Raw genomic sequence first — 12598 nt, 5'->3', positions numbered from 1 at the left:
CTGGAAACTGAGTTTCATATTTGCCATGCTGGGAGTAAACCTGAAATAAAGAAAAGACTGAAAAGATCAAGAGAGAAGCAATGGAGAGAAGAAACGCCTGATTTGGGCTTGTGTTGACCTGCGAGGCCACACAGGAAACTGTGAGAAGAGGGACAAGGACCAGTGAGAGGTCATGTCCGGACGAGTTCGAGTGAGAGCGTATGGGGAAATGGATTGAAAATTGAGTCCAGAGCATCATAACAGAAAGGTAAAAAAAAAAAAAAAGGGAGAGAGTAAGAAATACATAAGCTACTAATTACATGAATGAATAGAAAACACACATACACAAATTGTTACATGTGAAATTATTTTTGGAGAGAATCAGAAGTGAGATAGTTTGAATCCAGAGCTCAGTGCAAAGATGCACAAATTAAACCTCCATCCATCCATTCGCTTCCGCTTATCCTTTTCAGGGTCGCGGGGGGCGCTGGAGCCTATCCCAGCTGTCATAGGGCGAGAGGCAGGGTACACCCTGGACAGGTCGCCAGTCTGTCGCAGGGCTAACACACAGGGACAGACAACCATTCACTCACATTCACACCTAGTGGCAATTTGGATTATCCAATTAACCTATCCCCACAAGCTGCATGTCTTTGGACGGTGGGAGGAAGCCGGAGTACCCGGAGAGAACCCACGCAAACACGGGGAGAACATGCAAACTCCACACAGAAAGACCCCGGCCTGATGGTGGAATTGAACTCAGGACCTTCTTGCTGTGCGGCAACAGTGCTAACCACCGTGCCACCGTGCTGCCCAAATTAACTGATTATAAAATTAAAAATTAAGATTGAGTGTAAGCTGATCTTCATTGCCTGATGTGTTTTTTATAAATGTATAGCCACGGTATTTAGGCCTTCTGTAGTGGATACATGAATTAAACCTGATTATAAAAACACATCAGGCAACGAAGACCAGCTTACACTCAATATTAATATGAATACACAACATACACGCAACAAAGACACGCTTACACTCATGAATGTGAATACATGACATAAATTGGTGTTTCTGCCCGGAGAGAGAGATGCGTGTTGTTTAAGCAGTGATGATAACAATGAAATGTCTTAGTTTTGTCACTTTTAGGTGCAAAGCAGACCTGGATCAATTTTCCACATGCAGCAGTCGGAAGAAAGTTATAGGTTAACATCACTGGAAACATTCAGGCCAAGTTTCTGGTTGAATTGTTTACAGCGCCATGTGTCACTAAACCTGACAAGCGAGCTCTCACTCCTGGCTGAAGACAAGGAATGCAGTTCCAAAGAGCAATAACATGGCAGTTAAAGAGAGACAGTGGAGAATGCAGGACAAAGCGGAAAGAGAACTGCCTGGCTTTGGACTGTTGAAGTGGGAGAGGACCACGGAGTGAGAGGAGTACGTGATAACACAGTGGAATGCTGTTATTTAATGTGGGAAATCAAAATGTGGGTTAGCAAACCTGGAAAAATGAAAACTTACTGCTTAAGTGGGAAAATTGTGAAGGAGTCTGAAACACTGCAAAAAGAAACATATACAAAATCACACACACGAACAGAAAATGTATTAACCTTACTAACACTTCCAAAAACAAGAGAGCCCATGAAGATTAGACAGCATCTTGAGCATGTGAGTCTGTTTATCATCTTGTCCAAGTCGCTTAGTGTGAAGAAAAATTGATACAAAGACCATCGGACTAATAGCAAAGTAGTTAAAAAATGATCCGATCATAGCAGAGAAATGTGTAGGAAAGGCAGCTTTGAGAACATGCCCTGGTGGATCTGCAGCTCCACTGCACAGACATCGATTTAACCTGACTAATAACACACACACATGCAATGAAAATCAGCTTACTATCTTTCATCAGTGTTAAAATAGTGTGAATTTAACACACTTAAACCCTGAACTTGAGGAATAACTCAGGGAAGTTCCATGACAATAGTGATTTTTGTGAAAAGGAAAAAGTGATTAAAGCTTAAAGTAGTTTGTAGAATAGTGCATTAGAAGTGTTCTTGTACAGATTGATCAAAACAAGTGATTACTGAAAGAAAATAAAAATAATTCAATAATGTGGTAATGTTTAAATATGCATTTCTCTTGTCACGGCAACTTCTTGAGATATGACTCAGTATGCAAATTAGTTGAATGACTGGGGACAGGAAAAGAAAAGAAGAACTTGGGTTTCCTGTCTGACTGTATGAGTGAAGCTTGCACTGAAAGAGACACTGTGACTGGGTGAGAACAAAGGCTTGGTAACATACAGGATAATTAAATAAAGTGGTCAGTGCAGTAGTCTAAGTGCAGGAGTCCAGATTTGGAAAAGAAATTTATAATTTAGTGATGATAGATTGTTATAACGTCTTTAGAGAGGGCTTAATGAGAATATCAATGGTGTGCAAAACTGTGTGGCTTTTAACAAGATTTTCTGTGTATTTAGCAGGTGAAATTATGTCAGTTGACCTCAGACTGTCAGTCGCTGAAGAACCTGAGGCAAAACTTTTCTGTGATTACGATTTTTAGGTTTGTTGTTTTAGTGATGGGTTGATTTTGACAGTTAGGTTTGGGTTGTTTTCTTATTTTAATAGAGGGAGTTTTATTGATCCTGGACGTGGGTAGAACTGGGCCCTTTAAAATTGTAACAGTGCACTTAAGAGAAAACCTGTCAGGTGATTATGTTTTGTGCTTTGATGAGCTACTAATCAGCTCTCTTTTTCTCATTTTTGTGCTAAGCAGGCCTGCAGGAGTGAATTAACAGCGCTGTAAAAACTTTTCGGGAGAACAAACATAAGGTGAGCTTTTCCAAATTACAATGGGCTGAGGAAAAGGCTACCTGTGGGGACCTGATCAGGTTGTAAGTCCCCGTCTAAAAGGATTGCAGCGAGTCAATCCAGTCCAAGAGCATAAAGAACTCTTCCTAAAAAACAAAACAAAATAAAACAAATGAATGAGCTCATGTTGCTGAGGGTGGAGAATGGGATTATTTGCGCGGGAGTCTCCACTATTAGCAATATCTGGTGTGAATGCGTGTGAGCGAATGTGTGTGACTGTGATGGACTGACGATGTGGACTAAAGGTTGGACTGACTGGACACTGAGATAAAGACTGGCCCAAGATAGGATGAATAAATGCTGACAAACAATTCACCACGCGGGCAAGAGAAGGGGATGCTTTGCTTTGCTTTGCTTTGCTTTGCTTTGCTTTTGCCATGAGCAGGAGGAGCGGAAGACTTAATTCTGGGGCTGCTAATTTTGGGTTGTTGATGTTTGCTTGAAGAAAATTCTGTTTTGTTGACTGGGTTTAGATTATGGTATCACATTATATTGTTGGGAGAATGTCAAATGCTAAAGGGGAGGAAATCTTTGATATTACTCAGGTTACCATTAACCAAAGCAGGCCAGTAGAAGACAATTAAATTTTATAGAGGAAAATAGTCAGAACAAAGCAAAATTTACAAGTTACATAGGGGAATGGTAGACTTCTTACATTAAAACAAAAACAAAAACAGTTATGGAATAACAAACACTGGTCCAAGAGACTGAGGTTTTCTTCCTTTAAAACAGTAAATTATTAAAAGAGCACGATCGGTAAGGGTATGTGATACTAGCTGGTACTGGAGGAACATGAAATTGAAATGTGAAATTTTGTATGAAGAACATGACTGATAACTGCTCTGTCTTAAGTTTAGCTTCTTATGGCACAGATTGGATCATAAGTGGGGAAAACTGAGTTTCAAAGGTAAAGTTCATGTTAATACACAGGTTTTGTTTCTAGGCAGTTCCGAGGATGCAGGCTCTGGGTGGAGCCAGGAGTTAAAAAGGTTTAACATGATAATTAAACTGATTTTATTACTTAACACAGGTTTGCAAGTGGACTTGCAACGCGATATCATAGCGTGGCTCAAGCACGTTCATCATAGTTTAAACACCTTGTTTTGCAAAATGGAATATGACCTCCCATCTGCAGCTAAACACCCCAATAGCTTTAGTAATAGCTTTAGCCCGGTCGGACTGGGCAGCAAAGGGCTGCTTAAATGCCGAAAACTCCTCTGCTCCTCCACCTGGACCGCTAGCACTGACTATAACTACCGCTTGACAGACTGACCACGCGCACCATACACATAAGTTTTTTTCTTATCTTCGGATCACGTGCGTGCCGAACCGTGGAGTGGGATCGGTTCGGATTTCGGATCAACCGTGATCCGTTGCACCTCTAATATCTGAGGTGCTTCTGCGACACGAGACACTGAGACACGACTTCATCAAACCTCTTTAGCAGTTTTTAAAGGCTCTGACTTTTTAAATAAAGGCTGAAATATCTCCATCATTGAATCCTGTTATTGCACAAAACAAACATGTATAACTTAAGACATCTAGCAGTAACATATGGTTAACTTATGCTATGCAGGTAGTGCTGCTTCTCTGTGAGGATGCGTCTGTGTGCGTTTGGTCTTCTTACATTTGAGGAAATAGTGACACAAACATTTGAAAAATTATGGTTTTAAGTGAGCAGAAAGGATGTTATGTGTAGTTTTATACATTTGTACGCAGAGAAAGTTTAATGAAAGAGAAAATTATCAGATTCGTGAAGATAAACTTAATAAATTGTGTGTAACTGATCAGTGTTTATTTGGGTTTGGATGTATACATTTGTAAAAGAAGTTTTGCATGTGCTCAAATTGCTTTGCATTTATGTGTGGATTTAAACATGTTTGAGAATCCTCTAAAGTTAAACACACATCACTGCAGTCATTTGTCTTAGTTTACACTCATACTTATTTGTAACACTGTTGAGACAAATTTTGCTATAAAAAAATTCCAGGTTTAGTGTTTCTAAGGTCTTTGTGCTCTCCGACATCTCGTGTAAAGATTTGAGGAAATGATTAGTTGCACAAATCATGAGAAAATCTGTTTGGTTTCTTGACATGATGGTGCAGCTTTAGAGCTGAACAACATTTGAGAAGTCAAAACAAACAGAAAATGTGACAGCAAAAATTTCCCTTCACGTTTGAAAAACAACCCAAACAAAGCTGCTCAACATGACTGAAATATCAAAGGAACACATGAAGTCAGATCTGTGTGAGAGGCAGAAACTCACATGCGTAAGAAAACATCTGAATGTTTCCTGGCTGATAATCACATTAAAAGTCTCTGCTTAGCCACCGGCTCTCACCTGCTGACAGAGGCAGAACAAAACCTGAAAAACCAGAACTTCAGGATCAGAATTCGAAAAGTGAAACTGAAAGAGCTTTAAAATCTGTTTCTTTTAAACAAGAATCAAACTGAGCTCATCCAGCCGTTCTCAACAGCACAGTAGAGATTCTGTCCAACACTGGTGAGTACAGACGATCACACTGTTTTAAAATTCAGATGTTCAGTCTCATCTCTTTATGACTTAGAATACTTCTGCATCAACACAGGATTACGGACTAGGAGTAAAAACAAACAAATATAAAGACAGTAAGTGAAAGTAAATTTTTGTTTCACAGCAGTTTCACTGCGGAAAATCTGTTTCTCCTCAAAGGAACCTTAAACTGAGCTCATCCAGCCTTTCTGAGCAGCACAGCAGAGCTTCTGTCCAACACTGGTGAGTACAGACGATCACGATCACACTGTTTTAAATTTAAACTCTCTCTGTGTCAGGAAAAATAACTGTAACACTGCTGCAGCTGGTGTGTTTCACATTTTCAAACGGATGACATAGGAGCTGATTTAATAGCAGCACTGATCAGATTACATTTGTTGTACAGAGAAAAAGAAGTTTACATTTAAAACCTTTCATCTCTAATGTCAGGGTCTGAAGAGCTCACTGCTTTGTGCCTGACACACCTGCAGGGAGAGGCGGAGATTCAACTGAGTCTATCAGGTTTTCCTCAACAACACAACAAACAGCAGTGAGTGCAGCTGATCACGTTCATGTTTCAATGCTCTGTTCATGTCATGCTGACTCTTTTTGTTAGAGCCATCGTCTCCAAGCTTCTTCTTGTACATCGTCACCACAGCCATTTCCATCCTTTTGGCAAAATGCTCCACCATCTGTCCTTCCTCGTTTCTCTCATTAACACCATACCTGCCCAACACCTGATAACCTCTGCCTCCTTCACCTACATGTCAATTAAAGTCTGCTCTAAACACCACTCTCCTCCCCACTGAGGACACTCTCTGCCACTTTATCCAAGTTACTCCAGAATGTCTCTAACTGACATCGAACCTGCAGGGCACTCACGCTGACAACATTCAACATCACCCATTTGATTTCTTGTTTCAAACTAATGATCCTGTCTAACACAGATGGCTGGTATTGTCCTCATGTGGATCTAAGAGTAAAAAAACCCTGTGAAACTGAGTGTTGGTCGTGTTTAACATGACCATCCACCACCGGAAGAGGAGACATGAGACAGAAGGAAGTAAAAGCAGAACAAGTCCACTTTAAATATGAGTAAAACTGAATTGTGCATAAAATAATTTCATTTTCTTTCTTTCAGACATGTCTGCTGCCTGCTGTCTTCTATCTGAAGATCGGTTTCTGTGCTCCATCTGTCTGGATCTCTTCACTGATCCAGTCTCCACACCATGTGGACACAACTTCTGCAAAAACTGCATCAGTCAACACTGGGATATCAGTGACAGGTGTCAGTGTCCTGTGTGTAAAACGGTGTTTGAGATCAGACATGAGCTGGGGGAAATCTCTGAGCTGATGAAGAGAAGCTCTGAGGTGGAGCAGCTCTCACTCTCTAAAGATCACCTCCACCTCATTCAAAGCTTCTCATGCCTACAAGTTGCTCCAACCAGCAATGACTGGACAGAGGTCAGTATCCATCCACTATCATATGAGCTGTTTGAGGCTGAGCTGAAGAGGGTCCAGCAGTATGCAGTGGATATGACTCTTGATCCTGATACAGCACATCAGAAACTCATCCTGTCTGATGATGGAAAACAAGTACACTGTGGTGATAGAAGGAAGCAACATCCAGACAACCCAGAGACATTTTTTAAAGGTGTTTGTGTTTTAGCAAAGCAGAGTCTCTCTTCAGGCAGATTATACTTTGAAATTCAGGTTAAAGAAAAGACCAAATGGTTTTTAGGGGTGGTCAGAGAGTCAATCAACAGGAAGGAAGACCCCAATCCGAGTCCTGCGAATGGTTACTGGACAGTAATTTTAGGTAAAAATAGTTTTATAGCTCTTGACAACCTTCCAGTCCATCTTCCTCTTCACCGTCCTGAGAAGGTGGGAGTGTTTGTGGATTATGAGGAGGGTCTGGTCTCCTTTTATGACGTAGATCTCGCAGCTCTTATCTACTCCTTTACTGGCTGCTCCTTTACCGAGAAACTCTACCCATTCTTCTGTCCCGGTAATAATGATGATGGTAACAACTCTGCGCCGCTGATCATCTGTCCTGTCAATCAGCCAGTCTGATCTTTTTACATGAGGAAATTGGATCAATTATAGGTTAAGCTCATTATTTTAACTAACACAAAGAAGAAGTCCTATAAACAGAACTTGGCAAACTGCACCTTCTGAAGATTATGAGATTCACTCAGAAGCTGCAGAAGTTCAACGTTAGTTGATTTCTATTTATTTTTTAATCTGTTTACAAGTTGAAGAAAATGATCCATTTGAGGAAATCCAGTGTGAGTAAATAGACACTCTCCTTTTCTTTTCTTTTTTTTCAATGTTTAAAGGCACACGTATGAGTACAAATGTTAACATTGTATTATTTTAATTGACCTGGTGTTATATCAATATCAAAGTCAAGATGGAGACACTGTTCCTCTGTTCTACTACAACACACTTGTTCATAATCACATAAATATAAATCTGAACTTTTATCGTCTCCTTTGATGATCATCAGCTGCTGAACTTTAGTCATCTTACCTCTGAAGTAACAGGACTATGAGCTGCTGTTTTGAATCAATAATATTATTTTAACTATCATACACGTCATAAATGCATTTGTACCATCATTTTTATGTTTAGTTTCAAGACTGCGATACTTGATCAGCACACAATGACACCCATGGCCCACTCGTCCTTTTTCCTTCTCAACCCTGTCCTTCGTTCATGATGCAAATGTAAAGTTGTGGTATTGGTACTTAAACATTTAGCTAGCTAAGTCTTAAATCATTACTCTTTCTCTCTGGTGTTCAGCCTAAATGTAAATGTTGATGCAGCAGTTGGAGTAAAAATCCAGCAGAGGGCGCTCTGAGCCAGGGCAGCACTGTCACTGCTGCTGTGCATTATTTAAACCATTAAACTCATGCGTGTATTTGATTAATGATTATTCAGGTCATCAGAGCCGTTGCTGTGTTTCACTCTGAATAAGATGATGCCGTCTAAATTAAAAGCATAATAAATTTTAGAATGCAGAGGGAAGCCCGACCTGCTCTCTATTTTCAGACATTAGTTTTGTTTCAGTGGAGAATAATGAAATAGTTGCTGTAGTTCTTTTCTGCTGTTGCTGTTAGCGCTCTCATTTCTCACTGAGGCCCTGACTGTTAAATACACTGAATGAAACAGCACCTCAGTAAATACTGTGTGTATAATAAGTGGTGAAACGCAGTGCTGTCTGAGAGTCGATGCTGAGTTTGTCTCAAAGCTGTTTCAGCTCATTTTAAATGCTGTCATCGATGTTCTGACACCCCGAAAGATGAAAACCAAACCAATAACTCTGTTAATCTCTTATTGTGTAAAACTTAATTAATAAAATATTTCCACATGATCTAATTCAGTTTCTCTTGTTTAATACTAACAATTATATTGGTGTTTTGTGGGGGGAAAAGAAAAATTAAAAGAAGAAATTCATGGTCTTTGGTTAGATTAAAAGTCTTTGACAGTCAAAATTATCATACACTTACAAGAGACAGTTTGTAGTAGATGTATCTATCTGATAGATACATCAGAGAGAAGAACCAGAGAATCTTCCTCGTCTTCCTCACTTTTCTCATGGTCAAGTTTGATTTGGCTCCACCATTATAATGCCCCAAACCGAGAGCTCTCTGCACAGTACACTACCATTTCATGTTTTCGTTACAGAGCACAGTGGTGTTTTTGTGTAGCTCATCTGTGTAGCCAATTAAAACAAACAAACAAACATAGATAACATTTTATTTCATAGTGTAATCTTCAAGGCTTTTTCTGTAGCACAGTCTCCTTTGATTCATCTGCTAATTATATTCACAATATTCATTCATTTTGTCTATAGGATTCACTAGCAGTATGGCTTCTTCACCTGTCCCTCTTGTACTTTCCTGCTCAGTGTGTCAGATGCTTTGCTACTCCTTGACTTCCTTTAGTAATAACAATACTTGTGATAAATATAACCTGTTTGCAGCTCTGCAGGCCAGGATCACTGATTTGGAGTCCTGGCTTCACAGCCTTGAAATACCTGTAGCTCACCAGGCTCCTGTAGTTGGTGCAGTTGAAGGTAGCATAGCAACCATTAGATCTGCCACAGCAGGGTGACAGTGAGGAGGAAACATGGTCTAAACAGAAACCACCGGAACACCACCATCCCGTCTATTGCTCTACACTGCTACACACCCACAAACAGCCAAAATAGGCTACACTGAGGGCAACCTAACACTACTGGCTAAGGGTAAACACAACTTCCATAAAATTACAATTCACATCAGCAGTAATGACACCTGGTTACAACAATCACTAAAAATTAATATTGAATCCTGTGTAATTTTGCCAAAACAATGTCGGACTTGGTTGGTTTTCCTGGTCCCCTTCCCAGAGTGACATGCTTGGCCGCATGGTCTCCTTAAATTGCTGGCTGTCTGAGTGGTGTCCAGAAAACAATGTGGGCTTTATAGATAATTGGCAAACTTTCTGGAGGAAACGTGGTCTTGTTAGGAGAGACAGTATCCGTCCCACTCTGGGTGCAGCAGCTCTCTAAAACAGTAAAATGGGATTATCAAACATTAGGTCTCCCTCTTCTAAGTGTCTGTTAGTACATGAATTAATAAGTAATTAACAAAGCGATTTACTCTGCCTGACAGAAACCTGGGTACAGCAGGATAATTATGTTAGCTTAAATGAATCAATACCCCTGAGTCATACTAATTCTCAGAATCCTCAAAGTGCAGGCCGAGGAGGGGGTGTGGCAGCAATCTTCCACTCTAAGATATTAATCAACCACGAGACCCAGACAGAGTTTAAATTTATTTGAAAGCCTGACACCCAACCTTGACCACTCTATCTGGAAAACTCAAAAGTCTGATTTCTTCTTTGGAACCAGCTTCCAGTTTGAAATCAGGAGACAGACACCATCTCTACTTTTAAGATTAGGCTCAAAACCTTCCTTTTTGATAAAGCATATAGTTAGGGCTGGATCAGGTGACCCTGAATCCTCCCTTAATTACGCTGTAATAGTCTATGCTGCTGGGGGATTCCCATGATGTGTGAAATGTTTCTTCTTCAGTCACCTTTTTCACTCAGTATGTGTTTATACACCTCTGCATTTAATGATTAGTTATTATAAAGCTGTGGCTCTCTTCCTCAGCTTGTCTTTGTCCAAGTCTTCCTCCCCTCACCCCCAACTGGTCACGGCACATGACCGCGCCTCCCTGAGCCTGGTTCTGCTGGAGGTTTCTTCCTGTTAAAAGGGAGTTTTTCCTTCCTCCTGTCGCCAAAACACTTGCTCACATCGGGGTCATATGATTGTTGGGGTTTTCTCTGTTTTCTTTGACTTATTGTAGGATCTTTATGTTGTGATTTGGCAGTGTACATTTGAAACTGAATTGAAAAGTAATATTTTCTAGTGTTTGTTTGTTTTTCTAAGTTGGAAAAAGGGACACAGTTCAAATCACATTTTTTAGAGATGTAGAGGAAACTGATTAGTGTAACATTCCTGATGCACACCAATACAGCCCATAACACAAAGATAAAAACACATTACACAATATAGCCTGTTCCTGTACAATTACAGTGTATTTACAATATAAGAGGGAGAATTTCTGTTTGTTGTTGTTGTTGTTTCCACTAAAACCTGAAATTAATTAATAAATTATTTAAACACTACTTAAAAATTACTCAGTCCCTACATAAAATGACTAATGGTATCATTTCTGTTTGCTTTCCTCTAAAATACTCAGAAGTTACGTACTACTTAAAATTGCTTATTCACTCCTTCTAATGGACAGAACACAGAGAGTCAGGATTATACAGTATAAGTAATTATTAGCCCCTATTTTCAGTGTATAAACCACTAAGTTTTTCTAGGTACAAACAAGTACATTGTAGTATCAAGTAAAATACATGGAAATTCCACTTGATTCTAGGGAAATTAAACCCTCATTGAGCGTATTATAAAGTGTTACCTTACCCACCACCTGTCAGAGGTGGAGCAACACCTGAAAGACGAGGGCTTCAGTGCCAGAGGCGAGACCTGAAACTTAAAGCGAGAGCTGCTGCCCAGCAAATCTGTTTCTCCTCAAAGGAACCTTAAACTGAGCTCATCCAGCCTTTCTGAGCAGCACAGCAGAGCTTCTGTCCAGCACTGGTGAGTACAGATATCATGATCACGCTGTTTAAAACTTAAACTCTCTCTGTGTCAGGAACAATAACTGTAACACTGCTGCAGCTGGTGTGTTTCACATTTTTTCTAAATGATGAAATAAGACTTGCTTTAAAAGCAGCACTGATCAGATTACATTTGTTGGACAGAGAAAAGACTAATTTCAGGGTCTGATAAGCTCCCCACTTTGTGCCTGACACACCTGCAGGGAGAGGCAGAGATTCAACTGAGTCTATCAGATTTTCCTCAACAACACAGCAGAGTCTCTACAAACAGCAGTGAGTATAGCTGATCACATTCAACACTCTATTCATTTCATGCTGACTTGTCACAGTCACACTGGTTCCAATAGAAACGTGATCATTCATCTACGGATCGACTGTGCAAACATTTAGCTCTGTCACTTCTTTGGACTTTGGAAGTGAATTGCATTTGGACTTCAGTCTGCCTGCTTTATTACTGCTTACTCATCACTTCCTGTACTCATTGTTTCTATTTGCTTTAGCTGTTTTGCAATAAAAGCAAAGCAGCGGATTCATTTTATTGTGAAGAAGTGAGAGGAAGTACAGTGTGTACAGTAGCTCTGCATGACTCACAGTTTAAAATGATCCTTTATTTGATCTGGGCTTAAATTTGTAATGTCATATTTTTGAGATGTGGAAACAGCATCACACCACATGCCAAACCCTAACGATGATCAGATTATAGTTCCCAAACACTAACCTGACCCTAACCTTAAAGTCCCCCCAAAAAAGGCTTTTTATTTAACCCCGAAACAAATGTGGTTAAATCGAGGGCGTAGATTTGGTTTTGGCATTGGTGGGGACGGATGATTCAACCACCGAACCCTGCCCTGTTTCTTTTTTTTCCTTTTTGTCTTTGCTTCTTGATAAAAAAGGAGAAATATACTTCCCTGCATATGCTATTCTACATGCTTTTCAACCATTTAAACTTAAAATTCATAGTTTTGTTAAATTAGTTAAATTACTATTAAACAAATGACTGACTAAGTATTTTAGACTTTTGTTTACTTCAGCCATATTCCATATAAATCAGGTATCATACAAA

General features: G+C 39.8%; 1 protein-coding gene and 1 long non-coding RNA gene across 6 annotated transcripts in view; both read left to right on the top strand.

The window, feature by feature from the left end:
- The first annotated feature begins 4335 nt into the window (after positions 1 to 4335).
- LOC102302226 (E3 ubiquitin-protein ligase TRIM39) lies at positions 4336 to 8728 on the top strand. Of its 4 annotated transcripts, none has more exons than XM_014333786.2 (5): positions 4336 to 5343; positions 5533 to 5595; positions 5803 to 5902; positions 6300 to 6415; positions 6494 to 8728. In XM_014333786.2, the coding sequence occupies exons 4-5, from the start codon at positions 6373 to 6375 to the stop codon at positions 7423 to 7425; spliced, it is 975 nt and encodes a 324-aa protein (XP_014189272.1). In that variant the 5' UTR covers positions 4336 to 5343; positions 5533 to 5595; positions 5803 to 5902; positions 6300 to 6372; the 3' UTR covers positions 7426 to 8728. The 4 variants fall into 4 exon arrangements, with proteins under 4 accessions (XP_014189272.1, XP_014189273.1, XP_005923117.1 ...); XM_014333787.2 differs by having other exon boundaries at positions 5501 to 5595; XM_005923055.3 differs by having other exon boundaries at positions 5498 to 5595.
- Positions 8729 to 11276: 2548 nt separating this feature from the next.
- Positions 11277 to 12598, top strand: part of LOC102302719 — a 5056-nt gene continuing 3734 nt past the window's right edge. For both annotated transcript variants that reach the window (XR_006054446.1, XR_006054445.1), the window contains exons 1-2: positions 11277 to 11515; positions 11680 to 11808. This is a non-coding gene — a long non-coding RNA (uncharacterized LOC102302719). The remainder of the gene's footprint in view (positions 11516 to 11679; positions 11809 to 12598) is intronic.

This window comes from Haplochromis burtoni, unplaced genomic scaffold, assembly GCF_018398535.1.
Source record: "Haplochromis burtoni strain Fernald_Lab_line unplaced genomic scaffold, NCSU_Asbu1 Contig_61, whole genome shotgun sequence".
Classification (NCBI taxonomy): domain Eukaryota; kingdom Metazoa; phylum Chordata; class Actinopteri; order Cichliformes; family Cichlidae; genus Haplochromis; species Haplochromis burtoni.
Note: the sequence above shows the minus strand (reverse complement) of the source record. Positions and strands in the feature narration are given on the sequence as shown.

Excerpts from the sequence above, each read along its gene's own strand:
- LOC102302226 (XM_014333786.2), top strand. The coding sequence starts at position 6,373 with ATGACCATCCACCACCGGAAGAGGAGACATGAGACAGAAGGAA. Across the intron at positions 6,416-6,493 it reads GAGACATGAGACAGAAGGAA|ACATGTCTGCTGCCTGCTGT; the intron begins GTAAAAGCAGAA and ends TCTTTCTTTCAG.